This window comes from Panthera onca, chromosome F1 (genome assembly GCF_046562875.1).
Source record: "Panthera onca isolate mPanOnc1 chromosome F1, mPanOnc1 haplotype 2, whole genome shotgun sequence".
NCBI classification, from domain to species: Eukaryota; Metazoa; Chordata; class Mammalia; order Carnivora; family Felidae; genus Panthera; species Panthera onca.
The window spans coordinates 70,821,827-70,846,649 of NC_138355.1; the positions used below are offsets into that span (position 1 = coordinate 70,821,827).

At 64.8% G+C, this 24,823-nt stretch overlaps 2 protein-coding genes across 4 annotated transcripts; one reads left to right on the forward strand and one right to left on the reverse strand.

Moving 5' to 3' along the window:
• Nucleotides 1-167: 167 nt before the first annotated feature.
• Nucleotides 168-13,762, reverse strand: DCST1 (DC-STAMP domain containing 1). 3 transcript variants are annotated; one of them, XM_060644745.3, is made up of 16 exons: nt 13,595-13,762; nt 13,137-13,262; nt 12,990-13,064; nt 8,254-8,382; nt 7,896-8,035; nt 7,065-7,281; nt 6,838-6,981; nt 6,189-6,310; nt 5,715-5,872; nt 3,839-3,938; nt 3,631-3,726; nt 3,392-3,518; nt 2,956-3,072; nt 2,391-2,533; nt 2,176-2,289; nt 168-491 (listed from the first exon to the last, which is right to left on the reverse strand). In XM_060644745.3, exons 1-16 carry the CDS (start codon nt 13,650-13,652, stop codon nt 240-242), a joined length of 2,118 nt encoding a protein of 705 aa, XP_060500728.1. In that variant the 5' UTR covers nt 13,653-13,762; the 3' UTR covers nt 168-239. The 3 variants fall into 3 exon arrangements, with proteins under 3 accessions (XP_060500728.1, XP_081648114.1, XP_081648115.1); XM_081791988.1 differs by having other exon boundaries at nt 374-2,289; XM_081791989.1 differs by lacking the exons at nt 7,896-8,035; nt 8,254-8,382; nt 12,990-13,064; nt 13,137-13,262; nt 13,595-13,762 and adding an exon at nt 7,475-7,842 and having other exon boundaries at nt 374-2,289.
• Nucleotides 13,763-13,947: 185 nt separating this feature from the next.
• Nucleotides 13,948-24,817, forward strand: DCST2 (DC-STAMP domain containing 2). Its single transcript, XM_060644748.3, has 15 exons — nt 13,948-14,219; nt 14,369-14,539; nt 14,741-14,842; nt 15,104-15,301; nt 15,494-15,559; nt 15,957-16,170; nt 16,323-16,480; nt 18,048-18,212; nt 19,010-19,177; nt 19,311-19,411; nt 20,781-20,911; nt 21,239-21,366; nt 21,734-21,827; nt 21,932-22,072; nt 24,603-24,817. The coding sequence occupies exons 1-15, from the start codon at nt 13,976-13,978 to the stop codon at nt 24,799-24,801; spliced, it is 2,280 nt and encodes a 759-aa protein (XP_060500731.2). The 5' UTR covers nt 13,948-13,975; the 3' UTR covers nt 24,802-24,817.
• The last annotated feature ends 6 nt before the right edge of the window (nt 24,818-24,823 follow it).

Here is a 24,823-nt window from a genome sequence, read left to right on the forward strand (position 1 = left end):
GGGGTGGGAGCAGAACGAGGCCCGGTCCGACCGGCTTGGGCGGCGCGCCTCCACCCGGTCCGGGGCCCGACCCCTTCCCAGCAGCTTGGCTGCCCTCCCGCGTCCCGTCGGCGGCCCGGTTCTGCGGGGATCCGGTGGGCGGCTCAGACCCCTGGGAAGCGCAGGCGTCGGGAGTGCAGGGGCTTTTATTAACCAAGGAGGAGCGGGTTGGGGAGGGGGGGACAGCGACAGGCGCCCCGTCACTCGGCGTAGGTGGCGTCGTCGTTGCTGTCGCTGTAGGCGGAGGAAGAGAGTTCCTCGCGCGGGGTGCAGGCCGGGCACCGCCGCCGCATGTCGTCCCAGCACGACCGGCAGTACACGGCCGCGCAGTCCGGCGTCGGGCACACGTAGGCCTCGGGCGTCTCGGGAGCCTGGCACACCACGCAGCGCCGGCGCAGCCAGCGGCGCAGGAGCGGGCAGCGGCGGTGCAGGACGTCGGCCAGGTGGTGGCGCTGCCGGGAGCCCGGGGGAGAGAAGGGGTGCGGGGAGCGGGGCCTGGAGGGCAAGGTCGCCAGGCAAATGGACCTAGGGAGCTTCCCTCCCCCGCTCGGTGATGGAGACTGGGGGTGCGGCTTCCACTCCCCCAGCTGGGAGCAGCAACAACCATCACCTGTACCTCCCTGTGAACCACCTGATCTGTTCGCGGGGTGGGCTGAGAAGTGAGTGGGACGCGTAAGACTCTTACCCCTGTGTTCTCCGCTTTACAGGCCAGAAAGGGGAGTCTCGTAAGGGTTATGTGAGTTCCCAAAGGCGCACAGATAGTCAACGGCCAGACCTGGCTGCACGCAGCTGCCCTGATTCCAGATTACAAGCCTGCTTCATAAGGCTCCCCCCTCTCTCCACACTATTACCAGGAATTCTCTAGAGGCCACCTTATCAGCTCAGTCTTTGCTCAAGAAACTGCATGTGAGCGCAGAACTCCTGGCCTTGGCCTTCAGAGCCTTCCACACTCTGGTCCCTTTCCAGCCTCTGCTCTAACTTACCCCCACTTGAACTTTGCGTCCTCTGGCCAGCCCCCCAGACCAGCCCTGGCCCTTGACGTTCCCCTCGGGCTCTGAGACTTCGCACGTTCTGTTCCCCTAGCTTGGGACGAATGCCCTTCTATCTGCCCGTGAGAGTCCAGTTTACTTCCAGACCAGGTCATGGATTCACAGTGTGCTCTGTCTCAGCAGATGCTCGTTTAGCCTCCATGTGTCGCGGGGTGGGGGACCTAGGCCCTGGAGGAAAACGTCAGCAAATGTGGTCTCTCGCTTCCAAGAGCTCTGTTAGGGCCGGTGAAATAAGAATGGCTGCCTTTTTTTTTTTTTTTTTTAAACAACACGGGTCCTGTACCAAGAAGGGTCACATGACGACAACATGTGCGTGGGAGTTGCTAGGCGCCTGCTCCATGACAGCGAGGCTCCTCTAACCCTTTCAACAACCAGATGGAGAAGTGGTTCACTGCATCTTGCAGAAGGGAAACACCAAGGCACAGCTTTTAAGTAAACAACGCAGATCCCGGTTGCCATGGTGATGAAGGAACCAGGATTCAAACCCAGGCCCTCTGGCACCAGCACCCCACACCTCACTGCCACTGATCTCTGCACAGGCCTTGCAGATCTGTCCACCCTCTGAGGTCCCTTGAGGACCATGGCCAAGGTCACACAGCTTGATGAGGAAGCGTGGGCTGGAACCCGCTTCTTCTGGCCGTGGGCTCTGTCCTTCCGCCACGTGCCCCTTCATGATGCCTCCCTGACCCCCAGCCCACCTGCCTCCCCACCTCCGGCAGAGGCCCCGAGCTTCTGGTCTGTGACCCCGCAGTGGCATCCGTGGCTTGCCTCGGGTCCCCTGATCCCGGGGAAGCCCCCTTGCTTTCTTCTGGTCAGGCTGTATCAAATCTGATTCCTCTGTTCTGCCTGCTTCCTGATGGCCCACTGAGTGTCTCAGGCTGGCCTGAACGCGGGGGGACGGAGGCAGACTCGGCCCGACCCCCGGGAGCTGGACGTCCAGGGCCCCTGGTGTGCATCTCGTCGGAACTCGCTGAGCTCCGCGGGCCGGCCCCCCGGGGCTGGACGGAGCGGCGGGAGAAGCCCCTCCCGGGGTCCTCAGAACCACAGGAGGCGGCGGTGTGGGGGGGGGTGGGCAGCCTGGACTTACGGGAGCCCTCTGCCGCTGCGCCCGGCTCACGATGGCAGCCCTTCTCAGCTTCGTAAAGGCCGCCCTCTTCCTCAGCAGGTCATTGTAGAGGAACAGGACCCGCTTCTTCTCTCGCTGGGGTCAGGGAGGGGGGGTCGTCAGGGGTAGCGACAGCGCGTCCCCTCGTGGCGGGGCCGGTCGGCAGGGTGCAGGCCTGTGAGGTGGGGGCGGCGTACCTTGGGGAAGTAGAAGGCCGCGATGACTCTCCGGAGCCGGTAGCCGAAGGCTTGCAGAAGGCACAGACACAGCAGCAGGCCCACGGGGAGCGCGGCCCTCACGTAGGCCCTGGGGTTCAGGCTCACGGGCTGCGGCAGGCAGCCTGGGGCAGGGCCGGGCCGTCACCCCACCGGGACGTGTCTCTGGCGGCCCTGCTCTCCTCCCGCCTGCCCCTCACCCTGCAAGCTGCACCTGGGACACCGTAGCCACCGGGGTCACGGGGCTATTTGCTCAGCACGGCACGGACAGAGAGAAAGTGTCCATCGTGGGCAGGGTTCTCTGGGGGCACTGGGACCCTCTGTCCCCAGGGTTCTCTGGGGCGCTGGGACCCTCTGTCCCCAAGGCCCTAGCGTCTATGCTCCTCTGACCCCAGGCCGTCATTTCCCAGCTCTCCAAGCCTCCCCTGCTGTTTCCCGCCCTCATCCCTGCAACCCCAGCATGCCTCTCCCATCTCTCCACCTCTCTGCCTTGGGGAGACCCAGGGCCCCCGCCCTCGCCCCCGAGCCGGCCTCCGGCGTGGCTCACGCATGTTGCTGGAGTCCACCGTGGTCTCTGAGGACGTGTTCAGGGCTCCAATGGTTTTCCGAAGAAGCCGGGCCAGCATGGAGTCCCCCCCGACTTTCACCTCCAATTTATGGCTGCCTGAGGCCATGGGGGGGTCAGGAAAGGGTTGCGGTTTAGGGGAGGGGGCAGGATGGGGACTGGATGTTGGGGGGGGGATTCAAGGTACAGAAATCCTCTGCAGCGCGGGACTTTCATCCCTTCACTGAACGCTAACCCCTCCCTGTCGCGGATGTAAAGGGGGCTGAGGCCCCCTCCGTCAGATTGCAGGGCTGAGATTTGACCCTGAGATGGCCAGGGAGGGGTGAGACACAGGAGGAGGTGACAACACTGCACGAGGTCAGGTGGGGTGGCTGCGGGGGTGGGGCGGGGGACTTCCCAGGGGCCGGGCGGGGCTCACTGCGGAAAGAGTACTGCAGGAAGGAGTGATGGCGGATGGTGTTGAAGACGGAGTACAGAGCCCAGTCCAGGCCGCACAGCACCAGCAGCAGCAGCAGGACGGGCAGGGTCTCTGCGAGCTCCCTCACCTGCCCGAGGACAGGAGCGGCAGGCCTGGAGCCCTCCCGGGTGCCCCTGCCCTCCGCCCCACGCGGCCAGTGCCCGCGGTCAGGTCCACGGGCCGCCCCACGGCGCCCTCACCACGTTTCTCATCTCCGAGGCCTGCATGAAGGGACTGCAGGGGAAGATGACGGTTTTCTCCTCGGCTCTGCGGAGCGGCAGCAAAGTCCGCTTGCCCTGGACACAACGTGCACACGGTGACGGACACCAGGGCCCTCCGCCCCCCTGGAGCGCGAGGCCACAGGGTGCACACGGCAGGGCACCCTGGGTCAGGGCTGTGCCCACTCACCAACTTCTTCCTGCGTTCGTCGATCTGGCAAAAGTAGGTGCTGATGTAGATGTTGTCGAAGCGGATGTCCCCGTTATAGCTGTCCACGTAGGAGAAGGACCTGGGCACGGGGACGGTTCCATGTCGTCCTCACCCACCCCCAACCACGGGCTTCCCGGACGCTCGCTCATTCAACGGCCCACCCGGCACGCGCCGAGCGCCGCTTACGTCCTAGGCGGAGACACGGCCCTGCCGCCTGGCAGCCTGCAGCCCAGGGCCAGGCGGGCAGGCACACGAGCGAGAAGACAAGGGGGGTCGTGTACGTGGCCGGGAAGGGAGGCTTCCCGGCCGCGGGTCCGGCAGGGTGGATCTCAAGCAGCGGGAACAGCAGGAGCAAAGGCAGCGGGGCGTGAAGCCCCTCAAGGCTGCAGAACTGCCCGCCATCGTGACGGACTCCCGCTTTCATCTCGGCAGAACCTCTCCTGGAGGTCACTTCAAGCAAAACTCACTTCCCACCTACTTCCCTTCTCCCCACCACACCCTCGAGTAAGGCGGTGTTTTCCGTGTGCCCGAGGCTCCCTCTCCCCTGAGGATGCTCCAAAGTCCCACGTAATGTTTCAGTTTACTAAGGACAAAAAGTTATTGGAGACGTGTTTGAAACTGAGTTACATGACGTAAGCCCTGCAGACTGGAAATCCCGAGTTCCAGTGCTCGTGGTTCGGGACCCGTGGAAACCCTGTTCCTGCCTCTAAGGAACAAAGAGGAGAAATGCAAGGCCAGCCCGCGAGCGCCCCCTTGTGGAGAGACCGAGCGCTGCCGGGCGCGCCTGAACCTGCCCCGCCCGCTCCCCGCTGCCCCTTAGCCGGTGACCTCACCGGGTTGAAAGCCTGGAAGCGGACGCTCTGTGCCTCCTTCCTTCCCTCCCCGAGCCGGCGCGGGACCCGGTGCCCCTCGCCTCTTCCTGCCTCGTCTCGGGCCAGCTTCCTGCCACGCCCCACTCCCCCCGCCAGGCTCCCTAACCTCTGACCCACCTCGGCCTCCCAGCCTCCGGCCCGCAGGGCTTTCCAGACTCTTCCGGCCATGGCCACTTCAGCCCAGGCCGCAAGCCCAGCCTTGCCCTCTGCACCCCACAGATGCCAGGACCCTTGCCCAAGAGAACCAGCTATGGCAGGGGCACACACTCAGCTCCCACCGGGTCCCCAAGCAGGTCCCGAGTGCGGCCTTCGGACGGTCCATGCTTCTTGGGTGCCTCCCTCTCTTGCCTCCCCTAGACCGTGAGCATCTTGAGGGCGGGAAGATGCTTCCTTCATGTCTGTCTCCCCACAGGGCCCTCGGCTCGCTCAGGACCCCTGCCCCTCAGCTGCCCCACAGCCGGGGGGGGGGGGGGGGGGGGACAATGGAGCAGGAGCCCCTGTGGCCGCCCCTGCCGGCCCCTGCCCGTCTCGGGCATGTGAGGGGCGGTGATAGGAGACAGAGGGTCCAGAGGTCGCCAGGGAAACAGAGTGAGGCCCAGGACGGCCCAGCTGGACGCCAGGCTGGGTGGGGTTGAGGACTTTGGTCCAAATGTTGGGAAAGTCGCTGCCAACGCGGCAGGCGGGAGAAAATGAAAGCAGAATTGGACGATAAAAATGGACAAAGTCGGAGCCAAGGGGAACGTGAAGGGCAAGAGAAAAATCAACAGTCAAAGCTAAAAGTAAAAAAGTCCGCGCTGGGATGAAGGCCGAAGGAGGCAGATAAATGAAGACGGCCTCCCTTTCAAGGTGTGGGAACGCGGGCCACGTGTCCCTGACCAAAAGCCCGCGTTTCCTCTGACTCTGCGTCACCAGCGGCTGCCGCTGTACCCAAAGGCGACGCGGAAGGCCCGCGGGGGCCCCACCCGAGCCGGCGCGGCGCTCACGCGTGCAGGACGAGCAGGAAGGTGCAGGACAGCAGCACACGCAGCAGCCCCAGGGTCCACCCCAGCTGGGCCTCCTGGCGGCGGACGAGGTCCCGCAGCTCGGCGCTCACGTGCTCCCAGCTCGTGTTGAGGCCCAGCACCGCCACCTGCTTCTCTTCCTGGGGGGCGCGGAGGCGCACGCGGCCGGATGCAGCCGCCGTGTCCCCCCCCCCCCGCCGCCCACTGGGGGGGCAGCTCTTCCCAGGACCCTCCTGCTGCTCGCCATTCCCCCCACCACCACCCCCGCGACCCCCGCCCTGCTCCCCTGCGTCCGCCGGGAGCTGCCGCCCTCCCCTCTCGCACCTGGCGTCCCAGCACAGACACCTGTCCCCTTGTCCTCTCCCTCCCTCCTGGGCCTCGTCAGGGCTCAGGCCCTGTGTCCTCTCCCTCCTCCCTAGCTCCCCCCACCCCCAGCCCCCAGGCCCCGCCTCCTACCTTGAGGTCAATAGTGGCTGAAAATTCCCCTTCCAGGTCGCGGACAGACCGGTTGAGGGAATCATAGGTCTGCCCGAAGTTGCCCTCCACTGGGATGCGACTGCGGCACCAAACTTCCATCGCTGCCGGCCGGACAGCCAGGACAGCGGCGGTCAGGGGCCGCGCTCCCCCCGCCTCCCCGCCGCGGCCCCTCCCTGCAGCCTGCCTGTCTCTCCGCACCACACCGAGTCTTTCCCCTCTCCCCTCTCCTCGAGCCCCCTTCCCGGACCGAGGCCTCGTTTCTCCCCCGTTTTTCTTACCTGTTCATAACCGTGCCAACCATGAATAATGGCGGCCAACATTTATGAGAAAATTCCCGTGTCAGCCCTGTTACTAGCTTCCCGTGTGTTGCCCCTCAGGCCCTCAGAAACCCCTGACGGGGTAGGTACTCTTATTACCCCTGCCTTTCAGATGAAGAGACGAAACTCGGAGCCTCCTATGCACATAAGCTGGGTCACACCGCCAGTCAGGGGAGGGGGCCGGGCTGCACCCCCCTCCTGTCACTGTGCTGACCCCTGGCAATGCCACAGTGGGGGGGGGGGGGCGGGCTGGGCGCTGGTGTCCCCCTCCCCTTGCTACTCTGCTGACCCCTGGCTGACCCCTGGCTGACCCCTGGCGATACTGCAGAAGAACTTGAACTTCATGGGCAGGCAGAGCAGGTGGTTGAGCAGCGGGACCCGGACGCGCTCCATGCACCGCTCGTGCTTTCGTTCGAACCAGCGGCGGCAGCTGAGCATGGCCCGGTCCACCACGTCTGTGGGAGGGGGCCAGGGTGCCTGAGGCCCCCGCCCCTCGCCCCCCGGCCCCGGCCCCCGCCCGCACCCCCGCGCCCCTCACAGGAACAGCGCAGCCTGGTTTTCAGCTCGTACATCTTCTGTGTGGAGAGACGGCGTCCGGAAGGTGGGGCTCGGTGGGTCCCCACGCCCCGGGCCGTCCCCTCTGGGCTCTCGGCGTCCTCGGGGCTGTAGCCCATCTCGCTGTTCACCTGGGCATCCAGGTCCTCGAAGGCCTTGGAGAGGTTCTGAGTCTCGGCTTTCAGTGAAACTTTGCTGCCCTGGGGTCGGAGGGTGAGGAAGGAGAGGTGGCACCGACCCCCCTGCCCCCCCCCCCCACGTTCTGGCTCCACCCTCGGGCCCTCGGGGAGTCCTGAGACAGCCCCTCACCCTATGCTCCACTGTCCCACCAGGCACCTCCTCTCTGCCCCCTCCCGGCTCCCCAGGCCCTTGGACTTCACCCTTCACACTAACCTCCCAGGCCACTCTGCCATCTCAATGTCCCTGGTCCCCAGCGTCCCCGCAGTCAGCCAGTCTCCCCAACTCCTCAACCCTCCAACCCCTGCAACCCCAGCGTCGGGTCCGCAGTTCCCTGGGCCCCGAAGCTTCCTGACTCCTCCAGGCCAAGGCCACCGGTTTCCTGACATTCAGGTTCAGCGGCTCAGAGCCCCGCCCACCCAGGTGTTTGGAGATGGGGGGGGCACGTCCCATGACTGGGGGCGGGGGCATTCCTGGCGTTTAGTGCCCAGGGCACATCCTGCCATGTTTGAGGACAGTCTTGCAAAAACTGCCGGGGGTGCCCGGCCGGGAAACAGTCTGGGGGTCATGGCTCCCAGTGCAGGTGTGGGAGCCCCCTGGGGAGAGGGGCCCAGGCCCTGCCGCGCAGGGTGCTGACCAGCAGGCCCTTGAACACCGCGCGCAGTGGGGCGGTGGAGACGCGCCAGGCCGCTCTCGTGTTGTTGATCTGCAATTCCACCGTGCAGCCCAGCGAGGCCACCACCTCGTTGAGATTGCGCCGCAGATTGGCCGCGGGTCCTGGGGGAAGACGCCACAGTGAGTCTCCCTCCGCAGCCGGGCTGCTTTCAGAAGGTCCCCTCAGCTCCTGCTCGGCATACGGGGGCCACCTGCTGGAGCCGTGCAGCGACGGGGCCCAGCAGCCGGTGAGAGGTCACCTCATCAACACGGCCTGTTTTTCCTGTGTAGACTAGGGAGGCCTGGAGATGTGGAGGGACTCTCTCAGGGGCACGACTCACCCTCATAGATGGCAGCCAAGGCGTACCCCAGCACAAAGAGCCTGCCCTCTTTGCCCAGCATCTTGGGTACCAGCAGGAGGCTGGCACAGCGGATGTGAGGGGAGGTCCCCCAGCCCATGGCCCCCAAGCCTGTCAGGAGAGAGCGGCAGGTGGTGAGGCAGAGTGAAGATGCCCCCTGGCCCACCACCAGGCTTACCGGAGCACCGCCCCCCCCCCCCCCCCCGCCAGCTTCTTTCTAGAACCGTCACCGTACTGCCTTTGCCCCCATTTACACGGACTCTAATAGGCCTTCGAGGCCACTCATTCATTCATTCATTCATTCAACGGCCTTGTGCAGAGCTTAGCTGCGGCGGGCTCTGGAAGGGCTTGGAGAGACGCGGGAGGTTGACAAGCCACGGTCACTGACTGACTGTGTGAAGGAGGGTGTGTTGGTGTTTGGAAGGGGGCGAGCCCTTCTCATTTCCAGGCTGGACTCCCACAGGCCCTACGTGCTGAGGGAGCGGGGAAAGCAAGAGAACAAGTCCAGCGACAGCCACCCCAGGACTCCCGTGCCCTGAGCCCTACCGCACTCACCACCTCCGCCCCTGATTTTAGCCCTGAGTCACGGCCCTGCCGGTCAGTGTCCGCGCTTCCGAGCGTCTCCCTATGGTCTCTGCAAGGAGACGGTGAGCTCCTCGGAGCTCGTCATGCAGGGAGACAGACGGCCGGGTGGACAGATGACGACCCTCGAGCGCTCAGTGCACGGGAGGCGCCGCGGGAGCTGAGGGAGCGGGGTTTCTGTGGGGAGGAGGGTGGGGCTGGGAGGGCCGGGCAGAGCAGATGTGTCAGCTGGGGCCGAAGGTGAGTAAGTGTGGTTAGGGGGCAGGACGGCATTCCAGGCCAAAGGAACGCGTGATCTGGTCGGGGGACCTAGAAGCTTCCTGTGAAACAGTGTTTGCCCCTGACGCCAAAGCGAATCCTAAGTCCCTACACTTCCCCCCGCGTCCCCTGCCCTCGTAGGGACCCCCTTGCCTCTGGCTGGGGCCAACCGGTCCCGACGTCCCCCTGTCACTAGCCTGTCCTCCAGTGCTCACGAGGCAGCCAGAGTGACCTTGTCAACACACAAACCTGATCGTGTTCCTTCTCTGCCTCAAACCACCCGCTGGCTTTCTCCCGTGCTTGGGATCCGACCCAAGCGCCCGTAACGTGGCCTGTGGACCCTCTGACCTGGCCCCCGCCTAGCTTCGGACCTTCACCCACTTCACTGACCCACACCGCCTAGCTTCGGACCTTCACCCACTTCACTGACCCACACCGCCTAGCTTCGGACCTTCACCCACTTCACTGACCCACACAGGCCTGTTGCTGGTCCCAGAATCCACCAGGCGGCACCGCCTCTGAGCCATGGAACCCCCCCCATACCCCGCCAGGGCCCTGCTCCCCCCTCCCCACCGGGCCGGCTCCCCCAGTCGCACAGGTGTGCCCCGAGCAGCGAGTCCCCGCTCCTTGCCACCCGGTGGTCAGTCTGCCTCGTTCCTTCTCACGCAACCTGAGTTCGGTTCAAGGGCAACAGCCCCCGGGGGTGAATGTGGATCTGCGTAGCCCCGTCGTGGTACAACAGGACGCGGGAGGGGGTTTATTCTGTGGTCTTGGCCTCTGGACAAAGACTCAAACTCAGGATGGTTGTTGACAAGTCGCTGCCCTACATTCCGAAGAGAGCCCCACAGGGCTGCGGGTGTCCTCCCTGGGCGTCCACAAGGGGAAAACTGGTCTCTGGCCCTCTACCAACCAGAATATACAAAGACAAGACCAGAAACCAGAATTTTCTGGAAGGGGAGGGGAGAGGCGCTCCATCTGTGCCAAGTGAGAGACCCCACGGGGCCCCTGCAGAGATGGGGCAGAGGGAGGCGGCCTCCGCTGAACCCCAGCACCTGGAGCACAGAGGGGGAGGAGAGGTGGCCACAGTGCCGGCAGGCCTCCCTCCGGGGGACGTGGGGGACCACGACTTGGGAGCCACGCTTGGTTGTCATCGAGGCAGGGCAAGGACGTGTGCATTTTCTCTGGGACAAGGGGGCATTTTCGGGGGCAGAGAGACCCGAGGGACCCGCACAGAAGAGGCCGGGGGGCAGGAGCTGCAGGCGTCGGCCAAACAGAAGTCCTCTGAGCAGGAACACGGGACCTCCCAGGTCCACACGGAGCCTCCAGAGATGCCCTGAAAGGCCCCTGAAGTGGGACAGCCTGCCAGCCAGGGCAGAGGGCCCCGCACAGCACTGAGGACGGCGAGCTTGAGGCCCTTTCCCTCAAATCCCTTCTGACATCAGAAGAAGCAGAAGAGGAAGGAGGTGGGGAAACAAATACAAGGCAAGCCCCCCCTCCACCGTGGAACCCCCATCCCACAGGGGGTGGGCAGGGGGCGGGGGGAGGGCTGGGGAAGGCGTTGGGGAGGGAGGGGGGAGGGGACTGGAGGTTGGGGGCAGGGAGGTGAAGGAGACAGGGAACAGGGGACTGGGGATTGAGGACAGGGAGCTGGGGGTTGGGGTGGGAGACAGGGGGTGAGGGGGCAAGGGGCAGGGGGCGGAGAGGTGGGGGGGACAGGGGACATGGGACATGGGGCAGGGGACTGGGGGTCGGGGGCAGGGAGGTCAGGGGGCAGGGGACGGGGGGTGGGAGGTGGGGGGCATGGGGATGGGGGCAGGGGGTGGGGGGCAAGGAGGACAGGGGGCACGGGACATGGGGCAGGGGGCAGGAGGCTGAGGACAGGGGTTTGGGGGCAGGGGACTGGGGTTTGGGGACAAGGGGTGAGGGGGGCAGGGGGCGGGGCAGGGGTGCAAGTGGGGAAGAGGCTGGAGAATGCAGCAAGGGCACCTTTGGTGTAGACTGGCTCGGACCTTTCAAACCCTAGAAACAGTCACAATGATGTGAGCAGGTCTTGTAAACGAGAACAAGCAGCAAGCAAGGGTCCTTGGGAAAGGCCATCAGTGGGGGCTGTGGTCAGAGAAGGAGCCGCTCCCTCTGGCCCCACACAGGTCAGGTGGCTCTGGTCAGAGAACCATGCCTGGAGGCCGGCTGGGGGTCCAGGAATGTCTTCCTCCTCCTTACGGGAGACATGAAGAAGGAATGTTCTGGTCTTGTGACATTGTTGTATAAAGACGAGATGCCTGGATTTGCCGCGGCCAATTCATAACCCGAGGCGGAATGGTCGCCAGGCCCAAGATGGCGGAGACACATACAAAAATGCTCAACATCACTCATCGTCTGGGAAATACAGATCAAAACCACACTGAGATGCACCTCACCCCTGTCAGAATGGCTAACTTGAACAACTCAGGCAACAACAGATGTTGGTGAGGATGCGGAGAAAGAGGATGTCTTTTGCGTTGTTGGTGGGAATGCAAGCTGGTGCAGCCACTCTGGAAAACAGCATGGAGGTTCCTCAAAAAACTAAAACTAGAACTACCCTACGACCCAGCAATCGCACTGCCAGGCATTTCTCCACGGGATACAGGTGGGCTGTTTCGAAGGGACACGTGCACCCCCACGTTTACAGCAGCACTGTCGACAACAGCCAAAGGATGGAAAGAGCCCAAATGTCCATCGATGGATGAATGGATAAAGGAGATGTGATACACACACACACACACACACACACACACACACACACAATGGAGTATTAGTCGGCAATCAAAAAGAGTGAAATCTTGCCATTTGCAGCTACGTGGATGGAACTGGAGGCTGTTATTAGTGAAATTAGCTAAGTGAAATTAGTCAGAGAAAGACAAAAATCATATGACTTCACTCACAGGAGGACTGTAAGAGCCAAAACAGAGGAACATAAGGGAAGGGAAAGAAAAAGAATATAAAAACAGGGAGGGGGACAAAACAGAAGAGACTCATAAAGATGGAGAACAAACTGAGGGTTGCTGGAGGGGCTGTGGGAGGGGGGATGGGCTAGATGGGGGAGGGGCACTAAGGAATCTACTCCTGGATCACTGTAGCACCATATGCTAACTAACTTGGAGGTAAACGAAAAAATAAACAATAGAATTAAAAAACAAAGATGGCGGAGAAACCAGGCAAGAGGAACCTGGGTCCTTGGGGGGCTGACCCGGCTGCTGAATTATCCAGACTCCAAACACCACTCGACCTGGAAACCTGTTGTTGCCTGAGATAACCAACCTTCTCTGTGGTTACAGCACTTGCAGGTGGGTTTTCTGTTCCTGCAGCCTGGCACCTCTCGACATGAGCCCCCCCACGGCAGTGTCGCCTCCGAGAAGCCTTCCCTGACTACTCAGGCCGGCGCCGCCCCAGCCGCTTTCCCCCCAAGCCCCCAGCTTCCTCTCTTCACGCCCTTGTCACCATCAGAAATGCTCTTACTCAGTGTTCCTTTACTGCCTAACTGTCCCCACCCGAGGCTCGCGGACCTTGTTCACTGCTGAAGTTTCGTGGGGACTCAGTGAGTGCTGACTGACTGAACGAACGAACGAACCAACGGAGGGGCAGGAAACAAGGCCAGAGAGGTCAGAAGAGATGGGTGTGAAATGCATCATGTAACACGGAGTCCTTTCCGGCTGGGAAGGGCCCCTAGACGACAAGACTGGGTCCTCCTCTTCTCCCCGAATCTCCCTGCAAAGCCCGGGAGGGGGCTGGGGCCACAGGGACACTTGGGGACAGAAGAAACAAGACGGGACTCCCTCCTAGGACTCTCCAGGCCTGTCCCCCCAGCCTCCAAAGCCTCCCTGTCCTCAGCCAGCACTAACCCACCAGGCTGTACAATGTCACCACCTTCTGATCCTCATAGATGTTCATGGGGTTCACCAGGAGCTGAAAGAGACCTACGAGTGCACGGGTCAAGTCGAAGGTCAGAAGATGGGTCCCACCCCTGCCCCGGGGGGCCCCACACTCACCCATGGCCAGGAGCCCTCCAGTGCCTGCCCCCAGCAGGAAAGCAGTGACCGGAAACTCTCCGGGCTGGCGCTGCAGGAGTCGGCCACAGGGGGCCGGCAGCCCCCAGTTCAGGAGCCTCTGCACCGCTGCGGGGTCAAGTACGTTAGCCCAGCAGGGCCAAGAGCCCACTCTTCTGGCTGGGACGCGCTTCATCAGGGTTAGGGGCCTGCGGCGGGGAGAGGCTGGGGGACCTGCAGGAACCTGGGGCCTCCTGGAGGAGGCGGGGGGGCCCTGAGGAAGCAGGGCAGAGGTGAGGGAGAGAAGAGGAGAGGGCATGGCTGGGGGGGGGGGGGCCGCTGGGTGAGAGGGGTGGACGCTGGGGGACCCACGGTGGGGGAAGGGGGGGCGGGAGACACTGGACGGATGCCTGGGGGCTGGGAGGCCCTGGGGAAGGGCAGGGTCTCCGGGACTGACTCACTGGTGTGGGGGAGCTTCCTCTGCCCTGTGGCCCCATCCCCATGAGGTGTGATGACCATGAGTCTGCACCCGCTCTCGTCCCACAGATGTCCTCCGCTCTGGCCCCTCCTCTCCGGCCCCTCTGCCGCACCCACAGCCTGTCTGGTCTGTGTCTCTCGCCCCTCTGCTCTGAGACTTGGGGCAGGAGATTCGAGACCTCCCTCCCCCTCTCCAGTCCTCCAGCTGGGTAAGGCCCTCCAGCACAGGTGTGGTACAGCCTCGGAACCTTAGAATGTGGGGCCTCGGAACCTTAGAATGTGGGGAGGGATTCCGGGAGCCCGGAGGAGCCCCAGAACCCCGTGGGCGTCTCCTGGAAACAGGCACACGTTTGGATCCGGCGGCCATGGCCCCCATAGGGGCCGAGGAGCCGAGCGTGTCGCGGGCCGTGGTCCGCAGCATGGGGGGTTTCGCCCTGGGCTTGTCCTTGGCCACGGCCTATGGGCTCCTGGAGCTGCTGGTGGAAGAACACAGCCCCTGGGCCTGCCTCGTGGGCACCCTCACTCTGGCCGCCTTCCTCGGCCTCGGCATGGGCTTCTCCCGCCAGGTCCGGGTCACCGTCCTCCTGCTGCTGCCCCAGGCCTTCTCCAGTGAGCGAGGCACCCAGGGGGAGGGGCAGGACGGATCCTGGGGGAGGGGGAGGCTCGAGGGAAATATTCTGGAGGCTTCCTTGAGAGGCTTGCAGATGCTGCCGCCTGCAAGGCTGGAGTCCTGCTTCTGATGGAGCCGTCTCCCCCAGAGCAGGGCCGGGCCCTGTTGATGGTGGCTGCCTTTGGGCTGGTGCTGCAAGGGCCTTGTGCCAACACCCTGCACAACTTCACTCAGGCCAGCAAGGCCGTGGCCTGCGGGGCAGAGCTGGCCCTGAACCAGACCGCCGAAGCGCTGGAACGGGCCAAGCGGCCCCTCGTCAGTAAGGCCCCCCGCGGCCCCTCGTCTTGCGTCTCTGGCTCCGCTCCTCTCCGCTGGGGCCCTGACTTCCGGGCGCCCAGTTAGACCCCTGACCTCACTCACTGGGCGACTCCACCCGGATTCCCAGACCCGCCTCCTGCCCACTCCCTACCGGGGGCCGGTGGTGAGGGCCGCCCCACAGTGCCCCCGCCCCTCCTCTCAGGTGCCCTGAACAAGATTAAGGCCATTGCCCAGAAGGCCAAAGAGGTGGCTGACCGGGTTCGCAAGTTCTTTCGGTCGATCATGGACGGCGTGAAGCACGTAGGTCAGCACATTCGCGTGTCTGTTTGGGGGGCGGGGGTCAAAACGCACCCTGTCTCTTCACCCCTGCCCCCGCCCGGGGCCTTTCGGGCCCCTCCCTGACTAGCCCCCAGTGGGTACAGCACAGCCGGGCCCCTGACCACAGGCGTCTCCTGCTCCGGGGGCTGTCCCGGAGCCCCCCCGGCCCCCTGGGGGGACGCTGCAGCCGCCCCCCCCCCCCCACCGGCTCCCGCCAGCCGCGTGCCAGCCCCGCAGCCGTCCCCAGCCAGGGCACTGCGGAACGTGTGGTACTGGCTCCTTCACATCGGGGACGTGTGCAACGCCGAGCTGGGCAACCCTTACGTGAAGTGCGCGCGGGTCTTCGACGGCGCCAAGGACAGCTGCATGAGGACCATACCGCGAGCCTATCACCTGTGCTTCGTGCTGACGCCCTTCAAGCTGGTGCTGTGCGGACTGGCCAGCGGTGAGAGAGAGCCCGGGCTTGCCGCCGGGGGAGGCGGGGCGGGGGGGGGGGGCGGGAGGAGCCAGAGGGGACCAGCCTGGAGGTCAGTAGGAAAGATGGGAAGCCAGAGGCCTCTGTGCGCAGTAGGTCCCCGAGGGGGAGGGGCCACGCGTCTTCCCCCCCCCCCCCCCCAACTCAGTCTCCGGGTCTCAGTGGTCCAGGTGTTCTGCATCATCCCCGAGTACATCCAGCCCTTCTTGCGCAAGACCATTGGCCCCCGTGAGTGTCCCCCCGCCCCCGGCCGCCCCAGGGGGTGCTCCTGGGGCAGTCCCCTCCTTGCTGGGGCCCGCTCCTGGCCCAGAATGAGAACGCAGGGGCCGGAAGGAAAGGACCCCAGGAAGTTACCCAGGAAAGGGAGGCCCAGCAAGAGGGAGGGGCACCAGCCCAAACTGGACGTCAGAGCAGGACCCGGGAGAGGATCAGGGCCACCCCCACCCCCACGCCAGGGCATCGGGTGGCACTGGAGTCAGGCTGCCACGGGGACAGCACGGACTGCGGAGGCCCCTCCCCAGTCCACACTGGGTCCCGGCTCGGGGGCCCGGCTGGCCCGCGAGCCATGCCAGGCCCTGGGCTCCTGACTCCTGGCTCACGGCCCTGCGGCACCTGCCGGCCCCAGCTGTGAGGCACTTGATTAACCGGGTGCGTCAGGAGTTTGAGTTCAACGTCACGGCCACCCACCACTTCTCTGTGGATCTCAACGCCTCCCGGAGCCTGTCCCAGGTGGCCCTGGACCTGCAGGAAGCCGTCGGCGTGAAGCTGCACCGCGTCCGAGAGGCCCTGGCCCTGATGGGCTACACCGCGCCCCTGCTGCTCCCGCTGCTCTACCTCCAGTGAGGGGCTGGGGGGCTCCGGCGGCCGGGGCTCGGCTGGTCCGGCGGCCTGGAGGGAGGCCGGGGTCGGGGGGCCGCGGTGCGGGGCGGGAGGGCGGCGCCCAGCGGAGTCTGGGCTGGGGTGCTGAGGGGCCTCGCGGACACTCCCCCAGAGCCCTGTGTTACCGGTACCGTTACCTGAACTGGCTCGGTTTTGACAACATCTACGTTACCGGCCGATTTCTGCTCATGGAAGACGTGCGCTCCAGGGCGGGCCTGCCCACGGTGCTGCCGCTCAGTGCCCACGAGGCCCGACACTACATCCGGCCCGGTGAGGGCCCCGGGATCTGCAGACGGGGACACCGAGCCGGCCCGACCCTAAGCCCCACACGCGGCACTGCGTCCTGACGTCCGGACAGAGGGCAGGGGTGGGGAGTGGACACCAGCCGAGGGAAGGGAGGCTTTGGGGGTGAGGCCAGAAGTGCGGATGTGCTGATATGGAGATGCCGCCCGGGAGGAATGGGCCAGGGACCCCCAGGAGGGCGGGTTCCTGAAGACTTGGAAGGGCCCAGGCCCGAAGCTAAGCTCCTACGTCACAGCCCCCGCCACGCCCCCCCACCGCCACTTCCAGCCCTGGCCCAGGGGTCCCCACAGCTTCTACACCTTCCAGATCAACCAACGGGCCCGCTCGGTGGGGGCAGGAGCCCTCCCCAGGAGGGAGCTCTCTCCCCCCAGGGCTGGAGTCTGGGGGTGAGGGGACGGGGGGCTGGGAGTCCGGGGCTGAGGGGACGGGGGGCTGGGAGTCCGGGACTGAGGGGACGGGGGTTGGGAGTCTGGGGGTGAGGGGATGGGGGGCTGGGAGTCCGGGGCTGAGGGGACGGGGGGCTGGGAGTCCGGGGGTGAGGGGACGGGGGGCTGGGAGTCCGGGGGTGAGGGGACGGGGGGCTGGGAGTCCGGGGCTGAGGGGACGGGGGTTGGGAGTCTGGGGGTGAGGGGACGGGGGGCTGGGAGTCCGGGGGTGAGGGGACGGGGGGCTGGGAGTCCGGGGGTGAGGGGACGGGGGGCTGGGAGTCCGGGGCTGAGGGGACGGGGGGCTGGGAGTCCGGGGCTGAGGGGACGGGGGGCTGGGAGTCCGGGGGTGAGGGGACGGGGGGCTGGGAGTCCGGGGCTGAGGGGACGGGGGGCTGGGAGTCCGGGGCTGAGGGGACGGGGGGCTGGGAGTCCGGGGCTGAGGGGACGGGGGTTGGGAGTCTGGGGGTGAGGGGACGGGGGGCTGGGAGTCCGGGGCTGAGGGGACGGGGGTTGGGAGTCCGGGGGTGAGGGGACGGGGGGCTGGGAGTCCGGGGGTGAGGGGACGGGGGGCTGGGAGTCCGGGGGTGAGGGGACGGGGGGCTGGGAGTCCGGGGCTGAGGGGACGGGGGGCTGGGAGTCCGGGGGTGAGGGGACGGGGGGCTGGGAGTCCGGGGGTGAGGGGACGGGGGGCTGGGAGTCCGGGGCTGAGGGGACGGGGGGCTGGGAGTCCGGGGGTGAGGGGACGGGGGGCTGGGAGTCCGGGGCTGAGGGGACGGGGGGCTGGGAGTCCGGGGGTGAGGGGACGGGGGGCTGGGAGTCCGGGGCTGAGGGGACGGGGGGCTGGGAGTCCGGGGGTGAGGGGACGGGGGGCTGGGAGTCCGGGGGTGAGGGGACGGGGGGCTGGGAGTCCGGGGGTGAGGGGACGGGGGGCTGGGAGTCCGGGGGTGAGGGGACGGGGGGCTGGGAGTCCGGGGGTGAGGGGACGGGGGGCTGGGAGTCCGGGGCTGAGGGGACGGGGGGCTGGGAGTCCGGGACTGAGGGACGGGCGGCTGGAGTCCCGTGGTGAGGGGACGCGGCGGCACCCTCCTGCCCGCCCTGCCACCCAGGTTCCATCTTCCTGTCCCGGTGGGAGCGGGTGTTCTATATCCTGGCAGTCTTCGACCTGGCCCGGTACCTCCTCCTCGTGCTCCTCCTGGTGTTCCTCGACTACTCCGTCTTCTGGGTGCTGGACCTGGCTCGGCACCAGCTGCAGGGGGAGATCGTGGCCCGCAGTGAGCGCCTGAGCCTCCGCCTGCCCCCCTGGCCGGCATCCTCCCGTCCCCCCCGGCCCCAGGGGACGATGCCCCGAAGTCCCCAAGTCACCGTGACTCATCAGCCCCTGGCTTCGCCGCTCTTCCAACTCTGTCCTCTGCCCGGTGACCCCTGTGTCGCCTTCGTGGTTATACCATAACAGAGTAGTTAGCAACACCGGGTCCGGACTCACACTGGCCTGGGCCCCGCCGTCCCAGCTCTGCCCTCCGCGAGGTGCGGACCTCAGGCCAGTGGCTCGGCCTCGCAGAGCCGGGGCACGGCAGCCCCTCGGGGGTACGTGACCCCACGTGCGTCGGGGTCGGGTGGGCCGCTGACTGAGAGCACGCTGTAAACCACAGAATATAATTAATCTGATCCTGCGTCTGCCAGAGGTCCAACGGAGAAAATAAAAACAACAAAAAAGCCCCAAACGATCAATAGAGCACTCAGCCCCGTGGCTGCAACAGTCAGCACTTAGCAAACGCTTTACGACCAACGCTTCTGGAGAGCGGAGAGTCGTGGGGGCCGGGGAGGGACTCGGTGACCATCCAGGCCGTCTCACGTGGGGGAGCGGGGCAGTTCGGGGCCCTGGAGCCAGTCCTCCTCGGTGCTCGGGGCTGAGGTTAGGCCCAGCGCCGCCAGAAGCCCCTGGCTGGGGGCAGGAGGCCTGTCTGCTGTCCCCCCCCCCCCCCCCCCCAGCGCATGTGGCCTTTCCTGCACGGGAGAGAGGGGGCAGGGACACGGCCCCGCGGGCCCTCACAGGGCACCTCTGTGCCAGGCCCCGTGGCAGTGTCCATAACCGTGGAGGGTCCCGGCTACGCCGGGAAGATCTATCGTGACCTGGTGTCAGCGTTTGACGTCCTGCAGCAGAGCAACATCAGCGTCTTGTCCCCGCGCTGCGTCCTGCGCCCCTCGGAGCCTGACGCCACGGGTTACGTCGTCATCGGTATCGACCACACCCGGGGGGGGGGGGGGGGAGGTGTGTGCCCCCGGGCGGGGAGGGGGAGCAGACAGCATTCGGGGCACGAGGGGCACCCCGTGCCCAGGGACAGCAGCTCAGCGGGACTGCGTGCCCCCAGGCATCATGTACGGCCTGTGCTTCTTCGTCACGCTGTGTGGCAACTACGTCAGCAGGCTGCGGCGGGTCATATGTGCCTGGTACTACCCGTCCCGGGAGCAGGTGAGGGGCCCGCAGCCGCCGCCGCCCCCGCCCCGCGCGCCAAGTGCGCGCTGTCTGTCTCGGCGGGGGGAGCTTCGAGTCCTTCCGCAGCCCCAGCCCTCTCTCCTCCGGCTGAACCCCCACAGCGCCTCACCTGGACTGTTGGCCTCTGGGCCCAGATGGGGCCGAGGGACGGGGCGTCCTTGGGCAGGGCTCTCTGAGGCCGAGCTTGTCTCCGGAGTTTCGTCAACGACGGGGGGGCCGTGTTGGGGGGTGAATGGCCGCCGGCCACCTGCTCACTCATTTGCGAACCATTTATTGGGCATCTAGCGTAGGCCAGTCACCGTGCTGCCCCACGGTCGCCAAGATGCAGTCTGGAGCTCCCAGTCTCAAGGCAGGCCGGCCGCGAACAAGATGTTACACTTAAAAGTGTTTTTAGGGGTGTCTGGCTGGCTGTCCGGGAGCCTGAGACTCTTGAACTCGGGGAGTGAGTTCGAGCCCCGTGATCTCACGGTTCGGGGGTTTGAGCCCTGCATCAGGCTCTCTCCTGTCAGCAGTGAACCTGCTTTGGATTCCCCTGTCTCCCTGTCTCTGCCCCTCCCCTGCTTGTGCTCTCTCGCTCTCTCTCAAAAATAAAAATTAAAACCATTGGGGCACCTGGGTGGCTCAGTCGGTTAAGTGTCAGACTCTTGGTTTCAGCTCAGGTCGTGATTTCGTGGTTTGTGGATTTGAGCCTCACATCGGGCTCTGTGCTGACAGCTCGGAGCCTGCTTGGGATTCTCTCTCCCCCTCTCTCTGCCCCTCCCCAGACTGCGCTCTGTCTCTCTCAAAATAAGTAAATAAAAACTTTAAAAATTTTTAAAAAAATAAAAAAAATCTCCTTAAAAAACATTTAAAAATTAAAACAAAGAAAATCTTTTTAAAATTTTTTTAAATTTTCTTTAATTTTTTTAATTAATTTTTTTATTTTTGAGAGAGACAGAGACAGAATGAGAGTGCGTTAGGGGCAGAGAGAGAGGGAGACACGGAATCCGAAGCAGGCTCCAGGCTCCGAGCGGTCAGCACAGAGCCCGACACTGGGCTCGAACCCACGAGTTGTGAGATCATGACCGGAGCCGAAGTCAGTCGCCCAACTGACTGAGCCACCCAGGCGGCCCCCCAAAAAGAAAATGTTTAAAAAAAGAGAGAGAATGTTTTATTAGGGAATGACTGAATTTATCAGTGGTATGAAAACCCAGAGGAGAGAGTAGGAAACTGCTCCCGGGATGTGCAGAGGCTCCCAAAGGAAGAGGCCAAGCCTAGAGGGATAGGAGCTGGACAGCGGGCAGACGGCATTCCCGGCACATGAAACAGGCTCAGGGAGCTCCCACCCCGGTCTCCCCTCCACCAGGAGAGGATCTCCTACCTGTACAACGTACTTCTGAGCCGCCGAACCAGTCTGTCGGCTGCCTTGCACCGAGCAGTGAGGCGGCGGGCGGCCGACCTGGGCCACACGAGTGTCCTGCGGATGCTGGTCAGGCGGTGAGCCCACTGTCCTTCCTTCCAGGGGCGGGGCAAGAGGGGACAGAAAAAGAGCCAGAGCTCAGAACGGATCACAGTCTTTCCCGGGCGTCCAGAGGTTTGGTTGAAGAGGGTGCCCGTTCCGCGCCATCTGTGCAGAGACGAGAATTCGGGCTGAGAATTCTGGGCGGGGGGAGGGGGGTGGCCTGAAGGGAGGAGGAGGGCGGGACACAGAGGCCGTGGCTACGGTCAGAGGGATGGAGGTCAGGCTGCGGGCAGGCCTACCCTCGTAGGAGGGAGGCTGTGCGTGTGGGGCCACCCGCTCAGTGTCTGGGACCCCCCCCCCAGATGCTCCTGTCTGGCTCCGGTGGTCGCCCACTTCTGGCAGGAGCAGGGTTACTGCCTGGGCTGTGGGCAGGGCTACGACCAGGAGGACACGGAGACCTTTGTGTCCTGCGCTACCCCGGGCTGCCCAGGTAAGAGTCCTGGGGTGCAAGCGTCTCCCTGCTGGGGCTCACCACAGCCGTGGGACGAGCGACAATCCCCTGTGGTCCTTCCCTCGTGGACCCTTCCTGGAACTGCCCTCTCGAGCCGCCCCCCCGTCATTACCACGCGTGTTCTCATGGACGGAAAACCACGGGGAGCCCGCTGTCTCTCCTGCCTTGACTCTCCTGGTGGTAACGGAATTTATGGAATTTATGCCAGAGTGGCACTGTAGCCATTCCCCCCCACACACACGGGCACCATGCCAAGGACCCTCCCCCCTCCCCCCAGGCTGGAGGCTGGGGGCTCGGGTGGGGGGAGGGGCTCCCACTCACCTCCTTCCCTCCCCCCCTTTCCCAGGTCTCTTCTGCTCCACCTGCTTTCGTCTCCTGGACAACGCCTGCTCCGTGTGTGCATCTCCCCTGTCCCACCAGGGGGACCTGGACCCCGAGCTGTGAGTCTCCAGCGAGACGGGGCGGCCGGAGTCTGTGGGGGCGGGGGGGGGGGGCACCACCCTCCCCCAGAACCTCTGTGGGCCGTGACGGGAGGCTTCTCCAGGGACTCCAGTGACGAGGAGGGCCCCCGGCGATGGCTGGCCGCAGCCCGGAGACAGGACCCCGAGCAGGAGTGGTTACTGAGGCAACAGCTGCAGGAAGCGCTGGGCAGGACCCTCCCTTCGGGGTCCAGCCCTGAGGTCAGGTGAGGGGCGAGCCGGGGGCACGGGGCCTGGGAGGCCTGGGCCTGTCCTGTCACATCTGCAAGGGCTTCTCCGGTGCCGGCCCTCTGCTGGAGCTGGAGGCAGAGGTGAGGGGAGAGGGCAGGGAGGGAAGGAGGTTTGCCCCGTGCCCGTTCTGTGGCAGCGGCGTGCCCTGGAGGAGTCCGCCAAACTGGGGGAGGGCAGCCCCGAGGGGCCCCAGCTCAGGAGGGGCTCAGGGCAGGGCAGACAGCGGACAGCAGGATGGCAGGACGGCTTTGGGATGGGGTCGTATTAATGAAGGCTGCAGGGGAGAGGTGAAAAAGAGGTCGGCTGGGGCCCCCCCGGGGGTCTGCTAGGCTGACTGGTGGGGAGGATAGCATTCCAGGGGAGGCCGGGGTGAGCTGTTTCGGGGAGGGAGGCAGGGCCGGAGCGGGGCTGTGTGTGTCTGTCGGGTGAAGTCAGAGGCCGCGGCGGGGAGATGAGCTGGGAAGTCAAGGGTGGAGAGCTGGCTGACACGTTCATAGTTGTCCTTTAAGACAATAAGCTAAGAAGGCAGGGAGAAGTTGGTGTGGCCTCAGGACGGAGGTGCTGAGGGTGGCGGGGGTTTGTGCTCGGGGCCGGTGGTGCTGGCGGTCGAACAGGTCGTGGGGGAGGAAGAATGGCTCGGTTTGAGAACTTTGGGGTATCTGGAGGGAGGCCAGCTGGAGACGCCCAGGGGCCAGCGAGAAAAGGCCTGGGCTGTGGGCCTGTGGCACCAGGGTTGACTTTCCGGCTGCGGCAGAGGCGGGTGAGGGCGGGGCAGGGGCTCAGGGGCTCAGACACAAACCAAGCAGGGGAGAGGCTGGAGGACACAGAGGGCCAAGCACAATAATTGCATGAGATGGGTGAGGAGGAGGAGGCTGAAGCCTGGCCAGTGGATCTGGTGGCCGACAGGTCACCGCCGTGGCCGCTTGTGGGAACATTTTCTGTGGTCCCGGGAAAGCCAGACCATAATGAGCCGAAGGGTGATAGGTAGACAAGACTCTGAAACACAGGGTACGTGGCTCTGTATCACAACTGCGAGAAGCTTGATCATTTTAAATATAACTGCTCTAGTTAAACAAGGGAAGCCGGATGCCGAAGAGGGGGGCAGTCCTCACACAGCAGGGGTAGGGCTTGCCGGGCCAACGCTGAAGATTTTCTTTCCCCGAGGATGGGGGGGCTGGGCCTTTAGGAGGAGAAAGAGGGGGCACCGGAGAAGTGGGGTGTAGGCCAGGTGGATCGGGCGGCCTCGGTCAGGGCAGCGGCGCACCTGTGGCAGGAGGGGGACGGGCGTGTTCCTCTGAGCAGGGCTGGCTGGTGGGAAGTGGGGGGGGGCGGTCAGATGTAAGGGAGCCCTGCTGAGACAGCATGTAAGGGGCTGGGAGCAGAATAAAGGTTCCAGGGAGCGGGTACCAGAGGTCAAAACACCTGCCTTGGGAGTGTGCAGAGGCTGGCTGGGAGGGTAAGGGATTTCCAGGTGGCGTAAAAGGCCCAGATGATGCTGAAAATCACAGCCTATAATGACGGACTCCAGTATGTTTGGTTATGTGGTTTTCTCTGGGAAAAGTGGTCCCACGGACAGGATTTGGACAGGGTTGAAGGCTTTTTCTGGGTGGGGAAGAGGACAAGACGAGGAGAGAGCTGGGGTGTCTTCAGTAAGAGTGCTACTACCGGCCTTGGGGCAGAGAAGGGGCTGATGCCAGGGGGACGTCCGGGGTCTATGTGTCCGTCAGGTGTTAAGGAGCAGGGTTAGTGGCCGGGAGGGACACAGAGAATGGGTCATGGCCAGGGAGGAATTCTGGGATGAATCCAGAGGGCAGCCAAAGTTCGGGGGTGTCCCAGTGGAGGCAGAGGCAAAGGTCTTTATGGCCGTGGAGGTCAGAGGTCAAGGACTGAAATGCCAGAGAGGTGGGTGAGTCCCCAGCGAGGAGGCTGGGGGCCACACAAGCAGCTAGAAGCTGGTACAGGCAGCCTGGGTGGGGTGGGGCGGGTGACTGGGGAGACAGTGGCAGACCCTGTCGGTGGCGGGGGGGGGGGGGAAGGGGGGGAGAGCAGGTGCCACCAGAGGCCGGGGTGCAGCGGCCGGGTGCCAGCAGGGTTTGGGAAAGACAGGCAGTCTCCTCCACCCGGGAGGGCTGCGTAAGGAAAGGGTGCGGTGGGCACAGGCTGGCACAAATGGGGCAGGGGGAGCAGTGATGAGCTGGGGGTGGGGGGAGTGAAGCTTTGGTTTCAGAGGCTCCCGAGGGGCTCACTGCAGTTAAGAGCTGGGTCGTGGGAACGGGGAAGCCACGAGTGCATGGGTACAGCGCCGAGGTCACTACCGGTTCTGCCCTAACTGGCCATGCGACCTTGGCAAGGGACTGCCCACTGGCCCGTGAGCGCCAGCCTAAAACGGGGACCTGCCTGCCGGCGTCTGGAGGAGCAGCAGGAGTAAATACTGAACCACAGGGCGGGGACGCACCTGTGGAAACAGCACTGGTGACCAAGCTGCTCCCCCGCTCTCCTCGCTAGTGACCTGGACGAGGAGAAGGGGCCCCCGCAGAGGACTCAGAGGACCGAGGACACAGATGCAGGGGCCCCACCTGAGAGGATTCCCACACCCCCTGGGCCCGAGGGCGCCCAGAGCGGCCCTTGTCCGGCTTCAGAACCCCGGCCCCTCCGTCTCTCACCTCCCTCCCCTCCTGATGCCTCCTACCTAACTCCCAAATAAAGGACCCGAAGGCAGACACGAG